The sequence below is a fragment of the Manis pentadactyla genome, chromosome 3 (genome assembly GCF_030020395.1).
Source record: "Manis pentadactyla isolate mManPen7 chromosome 3, mManPen7.hap1, whole genome shotgun sequence".
Taxonomy (NCBI): Eukaryota; Metazoa; Chordata; class Mammalia; order Pholidota; family Manidae; genus Manis; species Manis pentadactyla.
Window position 1 is genome coordinate 29,048,877 of NC_080021.1, and position 24,566 is coordinate 29,073,442.

The 24,566-nt window shown below is 35.9% G+C and overlaps 1 protein-coding gene across 5 annotated transcripts in view; it reads left to right on the plus strand.

Annotated features, from left to right (window-relative positions):
- The window catches only part of CSMD3 (CUB and Sushi multiple domains 3), a 1,218,504-nt gene that overhangs the window by 792,886 nt on the left and 401,052 nt on the right, over positions 1-24,566 (plus strand). For all 5 annotated transcript variants that reach the window (XM_057497816.1, XM_036876426.2, XM_057497817.1 and 2 more), the window contains 2 exons: positions 15,680-15,818; positions 23,382-23,569. In XM_057497816.1, the coding sequence (XP_057353799.1) occupies positions 15,680-15,818; positions 23,382-23,569 (327 nt within the window). The remainder of the gene's footprint in view (positions 1-15,679; positions 15,819-23,381; positions 23,570-24,566) is intronic.

The following is a 24,566-nucleotide window of genomic DNA, read 5'->3' on the forward strand; positions in this document are numbered from 1 at the left end:
ACATTAGATATATATACTAAAACAAATTACACTTTTAATTTTTCAGGTGAAAACAGTTTTAGAGAACTTTTAGAAGCTCCCTTTAGAAAGAGTTCTTATTTAAAAGATACACATTAATAAACAGTAAATATTGGCTGTATGTGCAAATTCTCTTTATTATACTTCATAGTTATAGTTTAGTATACTTCATAGTATCCAGTCATATTTTCTTGATTTTTTAACTATTCATGGTATAAAATTTGATTTTTAAAAATGTGTTGACTATTATTAACTATAATAAGCTTATTATAATTCACAGTTGCAAATTATATTGGTAAGAAATAAGGATCATGCTTAAAAATAAAATATATCAAGTGCATATCAGTTTAGAATGTAAAGGAATGTGTGTGGGGGGAGCTTTATTTAGCATTGTCAGAGTAGAAATTAACATTCAGAATTCTACTTTTCTCCTTTCACTCTAGTATATAAGGTTACATGTCTATTTTAAATCAAAAGATATAAAAAAGCTTTTATTAAGAAATAGATGAACTAGAACTATGAAAGACCTTTTAATGGATCACCAAGTAATGATCAGATGATAGTTTCTAAATGGTATCTTATTTTCCCTGCTTTCCCAAATTTTCTTCCCGTGGACCAAACTAATAATGAAACCTTTGTTTTCTCAATTTCTAGCTGATAAATTGAGAATATTTAATATAAACTTTTCAGAAGTATAGCAGACTTGACTGAATAATGCAGCCATTACCTATAAATACTGTTTCATTGAATCAAACATTAGCATAATGTCTCATGATGAAGTAATCCAGACCATGCAATTGTGTTTTTCTATTAGCTCCTTCAAATAGCAGCTCCCTCCTCTTCTAATGGCTTTCTCATTTGTGATATCAGGGCGCTGACCTAGGATTTCACTGTTTTTTTGCAAACCTCAAATGTTGTGGGCTCAGTAGAAGTTACCCTGGCAATGTTTTATGATTGTGTTAATTATGTTTAAAAACATAATGAAGTTTAAAAACAATAAAAAGAGAAAAATGGAAAGTAATATTCAGTTTTTTTTCATACTTTGTTCTTGAGCTCATTCATTCTTTTAATCACAGTTCCTGACCCAGACTTCAGTTATGAGTCAGGAATGCCCAGCTCAGTATTTGAAGGAAAAACAAGGAGATGGGATAAAAGTCTGTTTCAGAAAGAAGGAATAGCAGTGGTTCAATGTGACTGAGGGAAGAATAGAGGACAGAGGTGTAAGGGGTTCAGAGCATGACATGCTTTGTAAACAATGCTTAGCGTACTCAAAATTATCTTGTGGCCAGTGAGAAACCACCTCAGCTTGGAAGTGACATGATGAGCCCTATGCCCTGGGGGTTGTCTACAGTCCCAGGGAGCAAACTCAGAGACCACCTCCAGGTAATTGCTGTGTCTCTTCAAATCCTCACTTGCCTAAGTTGGTTGTTGGTCTAGGAGCTGCTTGGTGCCTAGCTGCACAGGGATGTGAAAATGATGAGGCTGACACCACCAAGTCATTTTACAAATTGCTGCTTAATTTGAATGAGATTTTTTGCTATGAAAAATGGGTGGTAAACAACCAAAAATATTCAGAACTCTAAGTTGGCACAAGCCATGAGGCCCTCCCAACATCCTAGAAATAATTTCATGAGGTTTCTGAAAGGAAAAGAATATTTTTTTTCAGCACGTAAGAGTGCAGCTACATACAGTTGGCCCTCCTGCCAATTTCTGGATCCAACACCAGGGTGGGAACATCACTAAAGGTATGGTTGGAACCAGAGAGGGCAGAATTGGAGTGGTCCGAGTGCAATCTTACCGTGGCCCTTAGTGGTTACCTGCCATCTCCCGGGCTGTATTTGGAGCCACTTCCCACCCAAGAGAGCCAGCTGCCGTCAACTTCTATTTAACTACCTCTGATAAGTTTCATTTCTTAGATACTACTTAGAGTATTAAAGATTTCCTTTAGTTTTGCCTCCATTCTCCTTAGGTACTAGTAACAGAAGCCTACAGCTATCTGAGATCATCTTACTCTTTTCTTTTCTAACCATTTTTTGGTTTTGTTTTGTTTAAATCATTCACCTTCCTCCACCATTTCCACAACTGCCCACACAGTCCCTCCCACTTACCTAGAACTATGTCTGGGAGCGGCTCTGCCTACCTTCTTTGTTCTTCAGACCTTCAGTATTTTGACTGAAAAGTTTTGCATATTGTTTACTACAGATTATCTCTTAGGTCCCTATCACAACCTCTAATATATGCTTAATATTTTAGTTAAACTTTTTTGTCAGCATATTTGACATTTTATATGGATAAAATATATACATGTGTATATGTTCTGATTAATACAAATAATTTTCTACTTATATTTTATTCTCTTCACACAAAACATTCCAAAACCAACTGCATTGTTTAAAGGTGCTTATGTTTATGGATCACTGTGTTATAATTAGAAAGTAGAAACGTATTTATTTTAATCAGAATTTGTAGAGCAAGAGAAGTCAGCATAAAACGTTTTGATTAAAAAAAAAAATACCCAAGACTTGAACCACTTGAAGATTGACCTCTCCTGATGGGTGCTCTCTGTCACAATTGTCTACAAGTTTAGGCATATTGGCCAGTTAATGACCCATCCGTGTCAACCAGTCTTCAACCCTAAAAGTGTGGAAAATCTTTAAGAAAAGTGAAAGGAAACTTTTCATCTGCCATAGTCCTTGAATAAGGATTGTTCAGACTGAAAGGGAGAAATGAGATCACAATGTGTTGCAGTTCTGTGATCCCACAGCTGAATTTAGATTCAGCTTTCTCTAAATAGCTTAAATATAATTGTTGAACAGAATTTGGGTTATGCATTTTATTCAGTGACCTGTAGTTCGACACTGAAGCATTAGCTAAGGATAGATTTAAGCTATCTTGTAAAAATTTAAAACTCTTTCTCTAGAATGGGTTGATCAAATTTCCTCATGAAGAATAAGTTTTAGATACTTTTTAAAGCCTTGTGATCTTTAAGTTTTGCCAGTGGAAACAGAATACATTAATTACTGTATCAACAATGAAATCATTTACTTTGAATTGCACAGACTTATCAGCTTTACTCAATTTTGGGGACAATCAATGACTCCTTCACCCCCGCGTAGACTGTACCCTGACTATAACTGGCTCCATCTAGGGCCAGTCCCTGCATGGTGTCTGCTTCAAAGATACATCCTAAAGCAATGAAGAACAGTGTAGGTGGCCATATCATAGGCCTTTGATGAGGTGATTCAGGGATTTTCATGATAAGTCACCCAGAAAGCTTCCTCTTTCTTTTTCCTCACCAAAGTTTCTGGCTCCCAGCAGCTGCAGAACACTTTCTAGCCATGTAGCACCCTCATGACCAACTGTCCTCACACCCCTTTGCTATTCTGTGCTGCACTGCCCAGGCCCTCTGTTGGACACCTGTGAGCCTCCTCACTAAATTCAGCCTAAGGAGGTGCAGTATTCTCATGAGAATCTATCCTTGGAATTCTTTCTTTCCACACACTTCTTTCTCACAATGTGTTCAAAATTCCTTTCTGGGGTTTGAGGGCATGTCCAGGCCCATCCAGATCATTCACAGAGGCTTTTCCACCATCCTAGGTGCTAGGAAATTTGGCAAAGGCTGAAAGGGGCACAGTGTAACTGCATTTAGTTGTACGTCTCTCATCTGTTTGTGTGCGTGTTTTCTCCTGAAACATGGGTAATATGGTGTTGCGCTTTCACTTCTTTTTCTCGAGGGAGAACTAAGCAACTAGATTTCCTTTACCATACCAAGCAATAAAAACTGGAGCTATCCCTGACCCTCAAATCCTGGAATTTTTTTCTTACCTAATAAAATCCCAGAGGTTTTCTAGTCATTAGAATTTCCTTTGTGACCAGTACTGCTGTATAAAAAGAAAGTTTTAAGATACAATATTTGACCCAGTCAGAGAAGTTTCCCTATAGGGCTTGAGAAACCCATTAATCTCTTTCTGCACATGTTTCTGTCTTTCCAACAGCAAGCTCCAAAAGACTCTAGCATATCTGCCTTATTGTCCATACTCCAAATGACCTGAGCATCATTATTTGGCCTCCTTTCTTCATTGTCTCTTTCTACCACTTTTTAAAGTCTATTTTGTCTGAGGCTTTCTCTTTTAAGTACAGCCATAATTAACTCATTTTTGCTAGCTTTGATTTGCTTCACCAGATATGATACCCTTTATGGTGGGGTTGACTCTGGTTGTTTGGTAAGTTGACTCTAGGTCCAGTCTGCCATGAATTTGTTACAGGTGTTTCTGATCCTCTCATCCGTCCATATCTTTTCCTAACAGATGTCTTGCTTCTAACCATTTCTAAGGGTTTACCACAGATCCAGAATATGTCATTCCAATATTTGCGCTCAACGAAATTCTTCTGGATATCCACATGCTCCAGTGTGGTGAGGCCTACTGTGATTAGCTGGAGGATTTTGATGGATCTGAGTCTACAAATATCACTAGTGTCCAGTGCTGTAGATAAGAAGGCATAACCTCAAAAGCTTACAGAATTAAGGCAATAACAAATGAGTTAGGTAGGCTGAACAAAACAGGCTACTTTCTAAGGGTAAGGTGTGATATTTTTACCTAGTTCAAGCTCATGATTCTCTGCCCAAGATGCCAACAAATCAAGAGACAAGATGTTTGAACAATGAAAGCAACTTTATTCAGAAAGTCAGCTGACCAAGAAGATGGCATTCTCATGTCCTAAAGAAGCATCTTCACTCAAGTGTTATACCACAAGCTTCTTTTTTGCTAGGAGAAGTGGAGCAAGAGAGAGAACAGGCTAGGGAGTGACTGATGGCTGCAGACATCTGGATCTCATGAGGTCCGAGGAGAGATGAGGAACACTGTGTCTTTGATTAGTTGACTTTTGCCAACCTAGGTCTGGTCGTGAAGTGCATAAAACTCTTTGACAACCATCATTTCCATGCACATTTCCTTATCTCCAGGAGGAGGCAAGCTTCGGGTAAGGGGCTATTTGCAGAAATCTCATACTCTAAGCAAAACTCCTTTTGATGACCAACAAGCCTACATGCAGGGCTGCAGGGCTGAGCAGAAGCCCTTTCCCTTTTTTCTTTTTTTCCCTTTTGGCCCAAAGGTTAAGGCAGCAAAGGAAACAAATACAATATGAAGGCAGAGGTGCCAACATTTTCACTTGGTTACAGTTTCTCACTTTCTATAGAGACATGGTTACAGATAAATATTTATCTTTTCAACAACAACAAAACAATAATAATAATAACAATATTAGAATTATATCATTGACAGTTAATACCGGTGTTCCCATTAGCCCATACAGGCCCTTCATACATATTGGAAAAGGGCATTTCCAAGAGGGAAATGGCTTGGACTAGTGGTCACTAAAGTCAGTTTAATTGGAATTCAACAGTGGCAACCATCCCTGGGAAGTGTGCAAGGTCAGTGGAGCAGGTCAAGAGCTACACATCAACCTCTATTTCCCTTTTAAGAAAGTGCCACAATGTTCCAAGAAATTGGGTGTCTTTGGGACTTATGTAAGAACTATTTTTCAGATAATTATTTCATGAAAACTTATCTTCAGTTCCTTCTTCCTTCTTGTGAATTTGTATAACACTGCCTAAGTTTGATCCTCTAGCATATAGAATCAAGGTGAATGGAACATCTTATCCTGATTTGTGCATTCTCCTTCAGATTGTCACTTCAATACCAGAGTAGTCTCCACAATGTTCTTTTGGGTTTGCTTTGATATTCTCCTCATGTCTGATTCTTTTCTTCCATTTGGTACAATTTTTCTATTAATTTAGCTGCTAGTGTGACTCAGTTGTGTGGTGTGATTTGATTCATTCAGACTCAGGAACTATACCAAATTTATTCAAAAAGCATTAATAAGTAATAGAGAATTGTACTTCTTCTCTAAGAGTTGAGACATGGAAGTTTTACACAGTGCAGTAAACAGAAAGCTTCCAGAATATCTTCATCGTCCTCCCATTAAAAGTAGCTGTTACAAGGGGGAGTGTGATGTAAAAGTCATCATTATCACCATCATTCTTCTCTCCTGTGCTTACACACACAGTCCTGTCATCACTAAGCTGTTCTCTCCATTCTTAGTTTCCCTTTCTCAAGCCAATCCCTTGCTCACATACATTGAGTCCGTCTCCTCCATACTTAATTCTCTGGTCAACATAAGCCCTACTCACTCCCCTTGTACTCTGGCCCCAGGAAAGATGAGTTCATCCAATTACAGTTTTCAACTTAGATTCTGTCTTCTTGGAAGCTTGGTAAATATAATTCTCCACCTCATTATAAGAAATTATGCATTAGCTTAAAAAAGAAAGAAGAGAGAGTGAAATCAAGTTTTGACTTATCTTTTCAAGCTACTTTCTGAGTTGCATCTCTACTTTATAAATGCCTGCTTCTGTATTTGCCAGTAATAAATCAGCCAAATCCTGAAAGAGATACCATGCCATAAGATTTAGAATAAGACTAGAAAGTTCTCTTCTTAGGTGTCAAGCAATGAGCACTAAGTCATCTGGAGTTTCCTGTTTTAAAAAGGAAGACAGTTGGACATAAATTAAGTCTCCTATCTCTGTTGCAGTCACAGAAAACTGTTCCTCAGTATGAGAATTTATTATTCATTGGTGAATGTCATTTAAAAAATATGCTGCTGAACTATTCTTATGTAGACTGAAAAATGAGGAGGATTTATTTGTAGACCAAAAATGAGAAAAGGATACTCATTATTTTGTTAGAAAATTTGAAATGCATTCTGTTTACATTTTTAGATCAAATATTCCTTAATAGTTTAAAGTTATGAAATCATTTAACTTCATGAAAAAGTTAGACAAGTCTAAAGGTTGTATACTTTATTACATCCCATTTTATTAAATATACTACTCAGGCTCATTTTAGTATCTCTTTGTGGTTTCTCCTCATCACTGTAATATCTGATTATATGTGTTCCAGAGCTAGGTCTTGGATATTTTCTCCTCTATTTATGCTTATCCTACTGGTAATTTTCATCCAGTCTTCAACTTTAAAGAACATCTGTGTGCTGATGCCTACGTCTCTGCCCTTAAGTCCGGACTCATACATTCAATTTCCTCCTCAACATCTCCACTTTGATGTTTAATAGTTATCTCAAGCTTAAACTGTCCCAAACTGATCTGATCTACCCCTGTCACTCCAAAACTGCTACTGTCACAGACTTTCCCATCCTCATTAAAAGCACTCTACTCTTCCAGTAATTTAGGCCAAAACTCTTGGAATAATTCTAACTCTTCCTTCTATCACAGCTATACACAATCCATCAGAAAAATGTTTGCTCTATTTTTGAAAGATATTCAAAACCCATCTACTTTTTACTTCCTCTACTGCTGACATGCTCATCCCAGAAACCATCATCTGTAGCCTGTATTACTGCAGTAGCCTCCTAACTGGCCTCACTGCTTCTGCCCTTGCTCTGATTCAGTTCTGCAGAAATGATTTGCTGTTCAGTTCTTTTTTTGCCTGTAGTAGTTTCTTCATAGTCATTTATTCTCTGAGCTCAGAAGAATCTGATGCATATATACTATCTGCTTCTCTCCTCCTTTTTACCCAGCTCGTTGTTTCCCATGCTCTCTGCGCTGTAGCCAGACATGGCCTCTTTGATCTGAAGTAACAAAAGTGGAAATAGAATACTGGCCTTCTGGATTACATGGTCATGTTTTTAAATATAATTAGGATGTAATACATTCACTGGTCTGCTTTATAGATAAGAAGGATTACATTTAATGAAATACTTTGGAAGAGTCAGATGAATGCTATTGGCTCTAAGCTGTTGATTTAATTAAGATGCGGAGCTAAGACTGAAAGAATGTCCTTCCTTGTGGAGACTCAAATAATTTTGAATATTATCACCACTGGAGCCTCACTGACAAGAAAAACAATAGGAGCAAAATGCAATTTTCCTGTTGTGTTGGGATCAGCAATTTAGACACCCAGCTAAGGAGATAAAGTTTCAATAACCCCCTCCATAAAAAATTGAGGTACAAATACATCTTTAATGGCTTATTAAGTGAGTTCTGACTTGTCTCTCTTAATCATAACATCCCACTACTAATTTATATAAACACCAAAGGAAAGTAAGGGAGATCTGTATCTGTATCTATATCTGTCTGTTCCTGTTGGAGTCAGAAGTTTTTCAGATTTTCAAGTCTCTCTCTAATGGAGGGAGGATGCTAGTCTCTTCAAGCCAAGCTGAGGGAAAGACTCTAAAATAGACTCCCTTATAGAGAATGGTGTTGCCTAAGAGAAAGAACTATAATGCATAGGTACACAGTGTACAGGTATAGTACAGTGTGCAGGTACCCCCACTTTCCAAAAGTTTGTGCTGTGCCACTTCGCGTTTATGAAAGACCTACGTTAGTACCCATGTTCGCTAATCAAAAGAAAGTAGCAGCTTCACTTTTATGACAAATCGTAAAGTGAAAATAGCATTCAGCGTTTGTGGTGCCGCAAGCCATTAGGCAGTGCGCACCGGAGCAGTAGGAGTGGCACCTTCACGGTTTTTCCCGGGGCACCGCACTCGGTGTCTCAGGCCACCAGATCTTTGAACTGTGTGCACATCTGTGCTTCTTCTCAATTTGGTTTGTGCATCCTTTACAAAGATGTGCCCTAAGGTATCAGAAAATACTAAGAGATTATTTTTTGGGTCTGGACGCTAAAAAAAAAGTCCATATAAATTAACGGTAATTGCTTCTTCACTTTACACCGTTTCAGCTTGCCAGAGGTTTCACAGGCATGCTCTACTCTCCGATGGTGGGGAAACCAATACTTGATCTGCCTTCTGTGCCAGCTGAGCAAGAGAAAGAAAACTGATGAAAGGTGGCAGATTGAAGAGAGGGAAGGCTTGTTTCATTCAAACAGTTTGACTAGTCAGTGATGTGGTTTCCTGTGTATCAATTTAATACCAAAGAAGGACTCAGGCCTGACACACAGGACAAGGAAAACCAACATCCAGACACCATCTGGTTTACTGCCAGGAGGAAGCAGGGAGGTGCCTGGAAAAGATTGAGCTTCTCCAATATCAGGAAATTAAACAGTGAAAAGCCACCCCTCCCCACATTTTTTTCTCCTCATGAAGAAGAACTCATTTTTTTCTCCTCATGGAGAAGGAACATTTTCCATATCTGAAAATGGAAGGCATCAGGACCAGGCAGAATTAGTGAGGGAAAGCGCAGCAGCCAGGGAGGACCATAACAGAACCATCTGCCTTGCCCTATGCCTGAAACACAGGAAAAAGAACCCAAAATGAAGAGGAAGGGAACAAGTGAGATGAGAATGAGGAAACATTTTCACTCAGTGGGCTGAAGGGAACAGAGTAATGGATCAGCCAGTGCTAGACCTCCATCAGCACCCTCCTCCCATCCTCTAAGCCTTTCTGGACATTTCTTGGAGATGCCTCTTGGGTGGGTTTGTGCAGGGACCAAGATAAGAGATTTTAACTGAACCGGACCAAGTTTTTTAATACTGAAAGTGATGAGAAAGAGGATCTGCCCAACATTGCTTTAAGGAGAGGGAGATTTATCAGTGCATGTTTGAAGGCAGGAATTAGTGAGGGGGAAAAAAAAGAAGGAAACCCCAGGTCTGTTTTTGTTCCACCAATTTCAGAATGCTCTATAAAATGCTTACTTAAGCAAGAACTTCCTTGCCCTGAACAGAGAACTCCCTGCATAACTGGCTTAATGTTCCTTCCTACTCCCTAATAGGGTATCTGGGAGGATTCTTTGAGTGAATAGGATTGGACTAAAGTCCCTGGAAACCTGGAGGCAAGGCTGGACCTGTGTGCTTGATGAACTTTCCTTTTGTAGATAAAGGGTTTTCTCTTGAACTCAATTACCTGCAAAGGAAGGAGGCTGTTCTCATTCACACGTACTGTATTCTCTTCAGAGGAAGTTCTTTTGAGGAAGCAACACAGCAACAATCTGATACACAGATTTGAATTTATTTGTGGTTCTCATAGAGTGTGTGTTCACACGTGTTTATTATTTATATAAAAATAAATCCCTCTTGAAGTCATATTTAGGTGATACTAAATTTTTAGGTCTCCTGGAGAGCTACCATAGGGGAAATGATTTTAGTAGCAATCTGCAGGCTTTTGCTGTTAATATGTGTGTAGCTGGGCATGGGGGAAGGGAAGGAGGGTTATGGAAATTGTATGAGGAGCTGAGCTATGAGTACTTCTGTGCACTCCTGGCCCTTGAATTCCTGTGTTTCTGGCTTCCTCTTTTATCATAAATACAGACCCAACATGTCTCCCATAATTTTCATTGAAACATTCAGTGTGCTAAGGTTGGAGAGAGCTGGTGACTATTTATCATACCTATAACCATTAAGCAAGTTAAAAAAAAAAAAGAGGAAAGAAATGGAACCATCATTATTTGATAATCCCTGTTGTGGCATCCAGATTTTATCTTGTGCAGCTCCACAGAAAGGCTATCTATCAGAACAAATGTTAGAATGTTCAATTTCCTAAGTCATTTATAGCCAAATGCCTGAAACCAAAACTCAGCTCTTCCCTGTCCCCAGCTCCCTTCTGAGCACCTAAGTGCTACTTCTCAGATGAGAGCATATCTTTCTGTGGAACACTAGAATTCCTTAGCATTTTTAAGCTAATTTTATCTGAATACAGTCTGAAGCACTTCTTATTCTTTCACACAGGTCTCTACACATACTGGGTATTTTGAATTTGTTCATTCTACTTAAAGTAACACAGAAATCAGTTAGCACTCTATCACAAATCATTTATAACAGACTACCATCAGGCCTTCGAAAAAAACAAAACTGGATAAATGAACTGTATCTACTTTATACTTATATTTTATGCTCTGCTTTCATTGCTATAAGAAGGAGAGGATTAGAGGCAACAATCTTCATTTCACTAACAGATGCACATCAAATCTTTATCCAAGGCACCTGAGAGATTCTTCAGGAAAATCTTGGAGTGACACAGCAGCCATATCCTCAGATTTTCTCAGTGTGGTCTGTGGTCCAATGACAATAAAATGACATGAGGGATTGGGGGTGGATGAAGGTCTTGTTAATAATCCAAATTTCTTGGTTTCCCCCTACTTATGATAACTAGAAGTGCATTCTGGGAATCTGCGCTTTAACCAGCCTTCTAGGTCCCCACTAAAGTTTGAAAGTCTTTGAAGACAATAACACTGAATAAGATCACAAGTTCTCACCTTATTCCTCTAACTATATGCTTCAGAAACAAAGAACCACTTGACTTTCCCTCATACACATTAAATTAGTATTTCTCCCACCCTGTCTCTTTTTTTTCTGCGCTCCTCCCCCTATCTTCTATTCATTTTTCATCTAAACCCACCTCTGTTAAAACCTTCAAGATCTCCCTCCTCATGGCCCTAGAATGTTACCTGTCTCTCCCCTGTGTTTGCAGATTGCCCACCCAGCTCAGGCATGTACTTAACATTGCATGTTAGCTGTACCTATCCTCCGTTTGTAGAAATTGTGAGTCCCTTGAAGGCAGATTTTTTCTTTTAATTTCAGTGCCTAGCATAGTATCTTATATACAGCAGAAACTAAGTAAATGTTTATTGAATAATAAGTATATGTATAATTATTATTGGAGAAGCACCTAAAATGGGGTGGTTAGAATATCATATTTATATTAAAAATCTTTGGGCAAATATTCTATCCCTTTAACCATCTGGTTCTGGCATCACAAAACCTGTGTTAAAAAGAATAAGGTATGCTCTGATAAATATCTCTCTTGGAAAATTAATTCGATAATCTGTCATGGAAGTAGTTCTGAACTTGGAATTTAAAGATCTGAATTCGAATCTCACCTTTGCCCCTATATAGGTCTATGTTTTTCATCAAGTCACATGTTTCATGGCTTCTTCCTCATCTACAAAACTGGCAAAAGAAAAAAAACAACAACACTGTTATGTTATAAGATTATTAAAATAGTCAAATTAAGAAATGTATAGCGTATTGAAACTGGAAAGCATTATGACTATCTTAGTTGGTATGACACAAATGGCTAGCTGTTCATCTTTCAGCTGTGTTACCCCGTTCATTATACAGAGTTGAAGTTGGGAAAGAGTTACCCAGCTGAGGGATTTCATTTCACAGACACAATAATATAAATAACTCCCATATTTATATTTATATTCCATAAAAGGCATATATACACAGAGTGGTGCTCCATGCTCTGTTTCTTTTCTACCACCTGAAATGGAAATGAAGAGTATCTTAACTGTGTATGGAAAGAAGTTCTAGAGTCAAATCACCTCTCTTCAAATCCTAGTTGATGTGTAAATTATTTAAATTATCTGCCCATCAAGTTCTTATCTCTGGTAATAGTACATATAGGGCTGGATTTTTTTGAACATTACATAAGATAATCCAAGGGGCTTCTTACACAGTGCCTGGCAAATAGGAAACATTCAATAAATTTTAACAAATGGAAGTAGTACAAATACCGCATAGGCACTTGCTTGACACACAATTGTTGGATGACTGTAATATGAATGAGTGAATGGGACACTGAAAATACTTTGTTATGGTCTTGGTCTCCTTTATGCTTTCTAGATATTCCAAGTTTTCCTCATTCAGTCAAGGATAATTATTGCCTTTCACAGAAGTCTTTCTTAAACTGTAGTACTTTTACACCGGAGAGTATACAAGCTTATTTCAGGTGTTAAATGTATAAGCCGTTCATAAATTTCAGTAACTATATATTTATTTTCAAGCATCTTGGGAAAAAATATAACTAGCACATAAAACCTATGATTTCATGGGTATTTTTGCTTACGGCAAGTTTAAAGAAGTATTTAAGTTAAAATAAAAGTGAATCTATTTAAAGAAAAATAATATAAGCAGTACATGGATATGGCAAACTGTAAGGTTTGAGCAACTAACTTACTGCCTTTCTGTTTGTATTGTCATTCATATTACAGTTATGCTTCTCTTTACAAATTCAGATCTTTGTTAATACCATAGTCAGTTCTTTGTCCCAAAGCTCTTTTTCTCCTTTTTCTATTTTCCATCCCTCCCTCCCTTCCTTCCTATCCAAAATGCTTTCTGCTTTGGGTAGATTTCTTTATCTGTCTTTTTTTTTTCTTTCTCTCTTGAATGCTTGACGTGGCGTCCCCTTATTTTCCCTGGCATTTTGTCCGCTCCATACTCTGCTACTGTTAACCCAGCATGGCTCCCAGCCCCCCACCCCCGCCCCCTTGCACCTCTTCCCGTATTCACTGTGATCATGCAGCTTTCCTGACTACACCTCTCATCTCTTAGGATTCACACTCTCTCTGTGGAGTGGGGGGAAAACCGGTCTGTTCTCATATTTATGGACTTTCAGAGTCTCAGCCCAGTATGGGAGAGAAACATGCTACTTCGGAATATGTCATGAATTATCAAGGAGGAGACTCAGGGTCTTCTTTTTAGCAGGGTCACCATTCAGTCAAGTCCTGTCAGGAAGCAAACTGTAACCACATATTTATGTTACTCCTTTGCCTTAAAGCCCCCTCCTCACTTTGCCTCCCTCTCACTTTGAACTAAGGCACCAGCTGAGATGCTTCTGGGTACTTTACTTTTTAATCCTTTATGGCCCATTACTTAATTGTTAATTTTATGACTGATTACCTCCTTTAATGATGATTAGACTGAAGTGCACAAATGCTTTCCTAGAACAATATGAGTAGATGACCTATTAAGGAGTTCTGTCAGAAACTCTCAGTATTTTCTGGACCTTCTCTCACTAAAATACTTTACTCTGGTTTTTTAAAATATGGTAATTTAAGTGACTTATGCACGTAATTTTATTTTTGAAATACATAATAATCCTACAGGAAACCTAATTATGAGTCATCATAACAAGGAAGAGTAAATAGTCTTCATGGAAGTGGTGTCCTTTGAAAGCTTTTTAGGAAACAAAATTAAATTCTAAGGGAGAAAATTTAATTTTATATGAAAACTCTTTGTCATCCAAATAAATTTGGGCAATTTGCACAAAAAGTATATTCTCAAATGGGTATTTTAGAGTAATGCTAGATTGCCAGGCCAATTTATAAATATTTATTATTATATCAAATAATTTGAAGAATGAAAAAGAGTAAAAAGAGTGCGTAGATCAGTAAACAGCAAACAAAACAAAAAACAACAGTTGTTTTTTGGGATATACGGGATAGAGTTTAAATGGAAAGATTTAAATATATGGGATAGAGTTTAAATGGAAAGATTTAAAGAAAATAAAAATGTAGCATGGTAAGTCATTGGGAATGGTTTCTAATGTGTTGAAAATCTGATATACATTTGACTTTTTTTCTTTCTGACAATTACAATACTTCAAAACTCTTTTACCAATTTTTATTTTACTTTTTCCTGTGTGTACTTCCTGAAGATACAGAGCAGGGTCATGTGGCTTGGCTGCAGCCTGAAGGGGAGCTGCTCAGAGTCTAGAGAGTGAGCAGCAGCCAGATCACCTTACTGGTCAACACAGAAAGATGCCATTGAAGGGTGTGGTCAGATTTGTGGTTAAAAAGTCACTCTGGCTATATCATGAAGGATAGTTAGTGTTTGGAGATGAGTTAAGAGGGTCAGTTCGGAAGGTTTACTACAGGGATGAGATTACAATAATTTAATGTGGCCACTCTAGAAATAGAGAAACAAAAGTGAGCTTGAGGATGGATTTGGATACAGGAATAAGTAATAAGGATAATGGAAATTTGAAAGGTGGCGACTTACAGTTTTCCATCTTTTGCAATGCCATGAATGGCGGTTTCATTTTCCAGTACAAGAAAAAATGGGAAAGGGCCAGTTTTGAAGTCCCATTTTGTAAAAACTGACTTGAAAGTATTTCTAAGACTCCCAAGCCTTGTGAACTTTGCCAACGTGCTCTTCTTTGAACTTGGTTTATTCATCTCCAAAATTAAGCATTTACACTAAAAGACCAGATCAGTACCTACTGGAATTATAATGCTTTCACTGTAGATTTAATTGTGTGTAAGTTTAGAGAACTTTAAATACTGGAAATGGTAAACTGAGGATTCAAATATTATGTTAGAGGGAAAAGTGATCAATGTCTAGGAAAGGGAATGGCATAATGAAATTATAATTTAAAGGGTATTATTCTGACAGCCAGACTGAAGCAAGACATAAATTACCAATGCGAAACCAGGAAATAGGTTACAATATTGAAGGCCTAAATTGTATTAGGGACTTGGGAAAAAGGAAGATCAAAGTTTTAGATAGTGTACAGCATGAATTGGCAGTTCGGGATAATGTAAATCATAAAATGAGAGATAACTAACAACTTATATATATATATATATTTTCAGGCTTTGAAGATGAACAAGATGAAGGAGACAAAATAATATACTTAAGGTATATTATTGAGAGACTTATAATGACCAGTTTATCTGACATGCTGAATCTGTAGCTATGCCGTATTTCAGAAAGTACATTACCTTTTTTTAAGGAAAATAATCATTCGATAATAGAAAGATGATACACTTTTACTTTCCAGCATATAACTAAATAACATTTAATATGTACATGTAGATATTCTTTTAAAAAACTACAGTTAGTACTAAGAACAATTTCTGCAACTTGTTTTTAAAGTTCTGTTCTGTTCTTGTTCTCTGATTTTGTTTTTTCAGCTCCATGTGGTGGCCATTTTTCAGCACCCAGTGGATTGATTCTCTCACCAGGATGGCCAGGGTACTATAAAGACTCTTTGAATTGTGAGTGGGTGATTGAAGCTGAACCTGGCCACTCTATCAAAATTACATTTGAAAGGTCTCTGCAAATATTTTTCTACCTTTAAAAAAAGATTATCTGAAAGAATAGTTGACATCCTCCATTTTATTTACCAAATCAGTGTTTAATTTTGCTGAATGGTCAATTACTATGCTTCAGACTGTTTACCCCTTTTAACCTTTCAACCTGTTTTCAAGTTAATTTTCTCTTTGTTTAATGTTCTATCAGTACTATTGACATATGCAAGATGGACTATATATATATATATATATATAAAATATACACACACATATGCACACATGCTACTGAGACAGGAACATGTGAACTTTAACTTAATGAATTTTGTTGCCCCGTATCTTGAAGGGCCTGTGAATTCTGCTTTACTAGATTTCAAAAGGCAAAGGTGCTGTAAATACTTTTGAATCAATAATACACTGTAGCCTAAGACACTTAGTTACACTATCCATATACCTATACATACAAGTCCTTCAGAAAAATAGTTCTGTCAAATGTCAAATTAATATGTGTTAATGATTGGCCAGTTGAGATTTTTTCCTAGGAAAATTAGTACTAGCTAATAAAATAATCCATATCATAAAAGATTATAATGTTGACTATTAAAAAGTTAAAAGAATGAAGCTTCTGGCCTGTGAGTGGATCCACAAATCCAACAGAAGCATTTATATAATTTCCTAGCTATGTGGTTAATTCCCCTCATATCCCAACCCCTTTCTTTAAAAGAAGGAACCTCTGTAAGCATTGTATTTACATGGTAAACATATAAATATATATACATACAGTGGAATTATGCTCTGAATATTGAATTTTATAAATATAACATAATCCCTCCCTAATTCCAAAAGTTCGTAGTTGAATCAATCTATCCCTGCTAGTGTTAAAATTTTAAAAGAAAGCACATCCTGTTTTGGCAGATGTAAAGTATTAAACATTTCACCTGAGGCCATCCGAGCTATTGTGACCTACACGTCAGTGTGCTCTGGTTGCCGTCTCCAAGCACCACAGACTAAGTGGCTTAAATAAAAGAAATTTATTTCCTCACAGTCTGGAGACCAGAAGTCTGAGATCAAGGTGTAAATAGTGTTGTTCCCTTCTGAAGCCATAGTCCTTGACTTGTAGATGGCTATTCTCTCCCTGGTGTTCCCAGGTCTCCCCTCTGTGTCTGTGTCTGTTTCCTGATCTTCTCTTTTTATAAGAATACCAGTTATATTGGATTAGGGCCCAGCCCATAATCTCATTTTACCTTAATGACCTCTTTAAAGCACCTTTCTCCAGATACAGTCACATTCTGAGGAACCAGGGATTAGGATTTGAACATGAATTTTAAGGGAGTACAGCTCAGCCCATAACAAAAAAAGAGGTTTTCTTTGGAATACTAAGACAGACTTTTTTGTTGTGATGTTAAAAACATAGCCTTTATTCAGTGATTGACATAGCCTGTGTTGCCATAGCAACTTTAGGGATGCTTGAAAAGCATCTCATATGTTCAAAATCAAATCTTTTTCAAACAACATCGTTCCATGAATGTGGGACCCAAATTAACAACCTTACTTTGTTAACAGAATTCCATTTGGTTTGAACTATATTATATGACATAATATTATTGATCATATTATTGAATAATTAAAAAAATCATACTGATCCATGCTAATAGGGCAGATAATAAGTATTTTTAGTTTGTTAAATTCAGAGCTTCACATCTGAAGGATTGGCATATTTGTTCAGTCTATTACAATTTGTCTCATATTTTTAATAAATGCATATTTAATATATTTAAATACATGATTTTAGTATTTCTTGTTTTGGACTTAACATTATTTTGTATGAGGAGTTATGATGTTAAGGTAATTGAAAATGTGTTATTACATCTGTGTAGTTTATAATGTCTATCACCCATATAGTTCCCACCAGTCATCATCCTTCAATGTCTAAATAAAAAGGCTTGGAGCCCCTTCCCACATTCAGAAAGTCTAGGCCCTCCTTAAATTTTCAGAGAACTCCTGGGGATGGCTTTGTTCACTTCTGGGTCTGAATTCCTGCTCTTAGCATCATTTCACTTGTGAGATAGGGAGCCTGCTGCCATCTCTCTACTCCTTAGGCCAGTCTTTATTTGAATCACTTTCCTTCATTCTCACAAAAACTTGAATACAAGGGATATCCAAAAAGGATTACTCACAGTCCAGAATAATTTAAGATTAACTAAGTCTCCCCTGTCCTTGAAGTTCTCCCAGTAATGCCCATCACAGGCATGGCTGTGCGTATCTCTGCAAGGCCCTCTCTTATTCCAGACCCTTCCCAGCCCTAATCTTCTCCACATCCAGCATGTTCAACTGTTTCCCCACTCTCTAGTACTCCAGTTGACAGCAGGGTAAATCTCAAAATACTTGTTACTTTATTATGCAGAACAATTTAACTGTTTTTCTGAGCTCCCAACTGAGTCATGTTAGCTGATTGGGGATGGGGATGGATTTTTATTTTTTACAAGCCTGTAAATTAAAAGTTTAGTTTTTTCTAAATTAAAGATCAGTGTTCTCTTAAGGAGAACTCACTCTTCGTCTGTCTCCTAGCTGAGTCAAATTATAGCCAACTTTTAAAAATAACACTTTTTTCATTAAATTTGGTTTAAAAATACTACATAAGCATGAAATAATATCATTGGAAAATTAGTTTAAATTTTATAAACACAAGTTGCATTATTATATTGAAAAGCATCCCCTGGTTTGCAAATGAAAGACATTGCCCATCAGTAAGTAAATACCTGATACCTTTCGGCCCTAAGTAGGCTATCTAGAGTTGCCCACTTGAGAAGCAGTTAGATGGCAAAGCAAGGCTTGTAACTCAGAGCACCACAGTTGTCACTACTGATTGTGGGCTTTTGTTTGAAGGCACCATTTTCTCTTCCCAAAGTTGTTAACAAGTTCTATCCTCCCAACGGGTAGTTACACGGGCCTCCTTGCTGCTTGTCTATCTTGTTTAGGTGCCTTCAGAATCATCCAAAGTGAATTCATGTGGGCTGTACAATGTGTGTTCTAAGTCAGACCATCCCAAACTTACCTTCCTGGTAAAAAATCTTTTCAGCCATTTTTATGAGATGTAATGCTAGTTAAATAGATAAAAATATAATTTAATTTCTGTGAATATTGTCAGCTCTTTTTACTCTGCCACTTGTCTTATTCTCTTGTTTACTGAGATACAAATTTTTTATGTTAGGATAGAAGCAAGGGAGTCTAACTGAAAGGTAAGTTTCAGTGCTAGGGCTTGTGCACAGCAACACGAACAGTTTTGTAGGTGAACCAGAACAGGCTTTCGGTAAGAAATGATTCTGAGTCTGGAGATTTTGGCTTTTCCCCATGAGCATCACTGAGCTGGACTTCTCAACTGTGTCTCTTTTCTTAATCCCTAAATTATCCATTCAAGTAAATTACACACCTTGTAGCTCCTTCACCTACTTGACACCAATCATTTTGTTTTATAGAGATTCCTTGTTAATTAGCCCAAATATAGATCCGAGTGTTAGAATGCTTTAATAAGAGTTTACTGATGGTATTGTCACTATTTTAAAATAGGCAGGGCACGGCTATATCAGCATGTTTCTTTTGAATCATACTTTTCATAACCAAAATAAATAAAGTCCCAAATTATTTTACATCTTCTAAACTGAAATGTTCTTTTCAAAGCTTGAGTTGTCTTCCTACCCTTCACAAACTTGCCCATAGATTCTTGAGTTGAAACTATTAGAAGAGAAAATTATTAAAATATCTTCTGCCCTTTCTTCTTTTAAACCTGTAAGGGCGAGATTTTGTTCTAGGGCTGTGAATACTCCATATGCTTTGTCAGAAAACTGGTTCCTTTAAAACAGTCCACATTAAAACAGCCCTCATGTGGTTAGGAGTAACTTGGTAGCAAAGCAATGAATCAGGGACTTCATCCAGTTAAAAAATAAATGAGAATTTTATCTATTAGGGTAGTGGCATGAAACAGTTACTTCAAAATCAGAAATATGTACATCTGTTCCTTGTTTAGTGGCCTTATAATATTTGAATGCTTCATTTCCCCCTTCACATTGTTTTGAGAAACAGTATATTACCTCTGAACTATCTAACAGGAATTATGTTCTTGAAAACTTAATTCCCTTCTGATTTCCAGATTAGCTCTTGTGAGGACACTGGTTGACAACTCTTTAATAGTTTCTCTCATTCTCAGAATATTTTTATAGACTTTGGTTCCAAATAATGAATTGTATTTATTATAGTTATTTATTTATTTACAGAATGTATTACAGTCACTTGCTTTCTAGTATACATGAATAACTTAATTTGGCTGAAAATGAAAATTTGAAAAATCAGATAATATATAGCTAACCCTTGAACATCATGGGTTTGAACTGTGCAAGTCAACTTATACATGAAATTTTTCAATAAATATATTCAAAAATTTTTCATAGATTTGTGACAATTTGAATAAAACATTTTCTTTTCTCTAGATTATTGTAAGAATACAGTATATAATATATATACCATACAAAATATGTGTTAGCTCTATGTTGTGAGTGAGGCTTCTGGTCACCAGTAGGCTACTTGTAGTTAGGTTTTGGGAATTCAGAAGTTATACATGGATTTTTGACTGTGCAGGGGGGGGGGTAGCAGAGGTCAGTGCCCCTAACCTCCATGTTGTCCAAGGGTCAACTGTAATTAAGATGATGGCACAGCTATTTTGCAGGGTTTTTTTCTATATCCCCAAATGTAGCAATTGATTAGAATTAATATACAAAAAAACCCTAAAAGGACTTTACAAATATATTAGCCATTAGTTGGCTTCTTGAGATTGTTTCCATTAGCTTAAGGCAATGAACTATTAAGAAATACAATTTCCTATCAAATACAAAGTAGCAATAATGACCAGAAATATATGTGATTTTTAAAAACCATTTATTCCTTGTTAACATTGCAAAATGGTTAACAAGGCTTATTCTCAGATCTGCAGAGAATTTTTGCTTTTTTTTCCCTAGAGTTCTTCAGTTTTCTCAGTATTTGGCAGATCCTAACTGAAGTCACTTTATTATTAATCGTCCTAAGCCTGTCCTTCTATTCCTTTTCCTGTCTTCAGTTCTTTGGCCACAAGCTACTGGTATCAGTCTTCCAGAGAGCAAGTTTGTTTATTTTTAAGTTAATGAGAACTATTTCCATTTAGTCAGAATGAGTTTGGATTACACGAATAATGTTTTGAAAAGGCAACAAAAATCAAGTATGATTATATCCAATTTCATTTCTAATATCATCTAGTGATTTCCCTAACATTTGTTTATGATAAACAATACATTTGATGTCAAACAAATGAATGCTAGATTGAGGAAATTGCTGAGAAATTTATACAACTATCTTAAAGCACAGAATCAAAGAAATTCAAATTACTGTGTTACCCTATTCCATTTTCCTTGTTATTATAATGTATTTTTATAGTTCCTTAGGGCAAATCTGTGCTGATTTTCTTTTTAAAGATTCACTCCTACTGAACAATCCTTTCTATATCACCAGTTAATGTTGTTATTCTATTAAGAATTGTCTCTTTATGTTTCAATTCCAAGTAATCGCTGACTCTTCTGTGCATTTTAATTTGGTTATTATCAGTTAGCTGACTAGCTACCAAAGTGAAACTCCAATTTCAAAACTACCATAGATGACTACAAAACAACCAAATAGTGGATTCACAATGCCTAATTGTCTGAACATTTATCTGAAGGACATAGTGTATTCCTATACATTTACTATTTTAAATCATGTATTGTAAAATTTATTTTTAGACAAATGTAATATATTCCAGGTTGCAAAATGAGAAGTAAGATAAGCTTATGATAAATCATTATTTTATTGAGCATATTGCTTAACAGGATGTAGCAGTGGTACAAATTGAAAAATATTATGTTCTTCTCAAGTATCATTAAATTATATACTTATTTTTGACTGCCATATTCATAAAGCTTAACTTTCAATTTTCCATTCAGTTTATTTTGACCAGGTTTTAAGGTTTAATTATTTCAGTGACATTTTTTGAGGAATGACATATTTAAATTGTGTAATACTGAAAAGACTGGTAGGTATGGTAATAAAAGTGATTATCTAAAAATTGGTGGACATTTCAAATGAAAATTATTTTTAAACTGTTCATGAAAATGTACTGGAACATACATTTTAAAAGGGTAAAGACACATGTTTAATACTGAAGTATCCAAATATATTCATATTCAGTGTTTTTTTTCTTGTCAAGTTAGTAATAGTCCTTAAAAAAGAAAGATATTTTTGTCTTTAAAATATATTCATTCTTTCATTTATCCAATAAATATTTATTGAGTGTCTGCTATATGCGAAGCATTGACAAAAACAGATCTCTGTGTGATCTCATGGAGCAGATAGACTCTTAAAGGAGACAACTATGAAACCTGAAAACACAAGTGCATTTGGTGTTACAAAGGCCAGTAACTGTGGCTCTATTAACAGGGAAACTAACCTACACTGTGAGGTCAGGAATGGGCTTCCTGTAGACATATTTAAGCTGAAAACCGAAAGATGTGTAGGAAAACCTTGGTTATAGCAGGAAAAGATTTTCTTGGGCTGCAGTATCATGATGGGCAAGGAATTAAAATGCTCAGTTTTTCATGATTCCATGTAAAGTATATACCAGATTCAAAATGTGTTATAAGGTGCACATAATTCAGAATATTCAAAGAAGGCATGCAGAATGCTATTTTACTAATAATATGTTATGCTTGTTAAAAGGAACTCTATGTTGATTATAGTTTATAAATAATTGTATATTTTTAAAACATTGAAAATGATAGCAGCGACAACAGCCAAAAATCTAAAAATAAAATCAGCCAGCATAGCAAAATGATTAGGGACAGAGAGACTTGGGTTTGAAGCCTGGCTCTGTCATTTAAGAAAACGTGACACTATTTAAGTTCTGCTGTCCTCAGTTTCCTAATCTGCAAAGTGAGTATACTAATAGGAGCTAACTTTTAGGGTTAGTGGGAGATTATCTAGATAAACAAACGTAAGTGAACTATTTAGCAGAACTTCAGGTACTTAATTACTAGCATCAACTATATCATCATCATCATTATTATTAGCTCCTTATAATTAGAACTGCTATTTTGAAATAAAAACCATTATAAAATTTTAATGGCCACAATAAATTTGTCAAAAAAAAATGCCCTAAAACATATATAAAGCAGAAGTCAGATTTGAAATATATGTACAATTAAGATAAGAATCTGATCATTGGATTGAAAAGAAATATAAATCTCAAGTTTTCAATGGAAATTAGGAATGCAGAAGAATGGTGATTCCAAAAATGTGCTCGGTTAATGGAAAGGTCATTTATTTACTGAAGATAATCCATTGTAATAAGAACTTTGGTATTTGCCAATGATGGGGTCTTAAATGATATATAAGATATTAGATGAGTTATGAAAATTATAATAAAAATGAGTAAAAATTTTAAATAGTAATTTAGATTGCATTCTAAAATATTATTCTCCAAACAATGTTTTTCTAACAAGTATATGTCACATGTGTCTCTTAATCTTAGATTTCAGACTGAACTGAATTATGATGTTCTGGAAGTTCATGATGGGCCCAATCTTCTATCACCCTTGCTTGGATCTTATAATGGCACGCAAGTGCCCCAGTTTCTATTTAGTACCAGTAATTTTATATACCTTCTATTTACAACAGACAACAGCCGTTCTAACAATGGTTTCAAGATTCATTATGAAAGTGAGTAATGTCTAAATGTTTTGTGATGTCCCTTTTCTGTTTTCCCTATGTTTGGTATTACCACTATATCACTAAGAGAACTAAAAGATTTATTAAAAAAAAATTAAGATTCTGTTGACCTATGAGAACGCTGATAGTTACACAGTGTGTGTTTTAATAAATTCTGCAATAGATTTTCCAACAGTATCCATCCAAAATCATTATAACAAGAAATGTCAGAGACATCAAATAACAAATCTTAAAAAAATGAGTTCATGTATTAGTTATCTGTGCACAGTTCTGAAAAGCCAATAATAGGCAATAAATGTTAGTCAAGATGTATATGAACATTGACAAATTCTTTTAGCATTTACTTCATGGATTCAATAACTTTCATATTTAACCCACACTAATTGCAGACATTTACCATTTAAAAGATTCAGTTGTATTATTTTATATGAAATGTTGAAAACTATATTAATTTTGGCAAGTAAAATATATACACATATACAAATATGGCTAACAAAGCTGGTCAAAGGCTACATGGTAAAACAAGCTATAATGCAGTGTTGAAATAAGTTTATAATAATCCCACTTGAAAGGTTTTAGTAAAAAGTCTAAAATATGCCTGGTATTTTAAAAATTTTTGATGCTTGTATGTACATAGAAACAAGTCTCTTTTATTTATAAACATCTGACATATTTATATGTATGTACTGTATTTGATGATTGAATGCGTACATACAGATAAACACGTGTGTGATGGCAGGGTTCTTGTTTGCGGAGTCAAAGAATGAACTTAACAAACACCCAAGGTAGGAGAGCCAGGGAGAGGCTTTTATTTAGAAATAAAGTGAGAGGAAAGAGCCCCTGGCTCACCCCAGGAGGGGACAAGAGAGCCTGGAGTGGTGCGTTGTCTAGGGGATTTATAGGCAGTTGAGGATATTTTGGAATTGAGGGTTTAGGGTGTGGACTTGTACCACCTGCCCTGCCCTCAAGGTGGGCTGGGTTGTTGTCT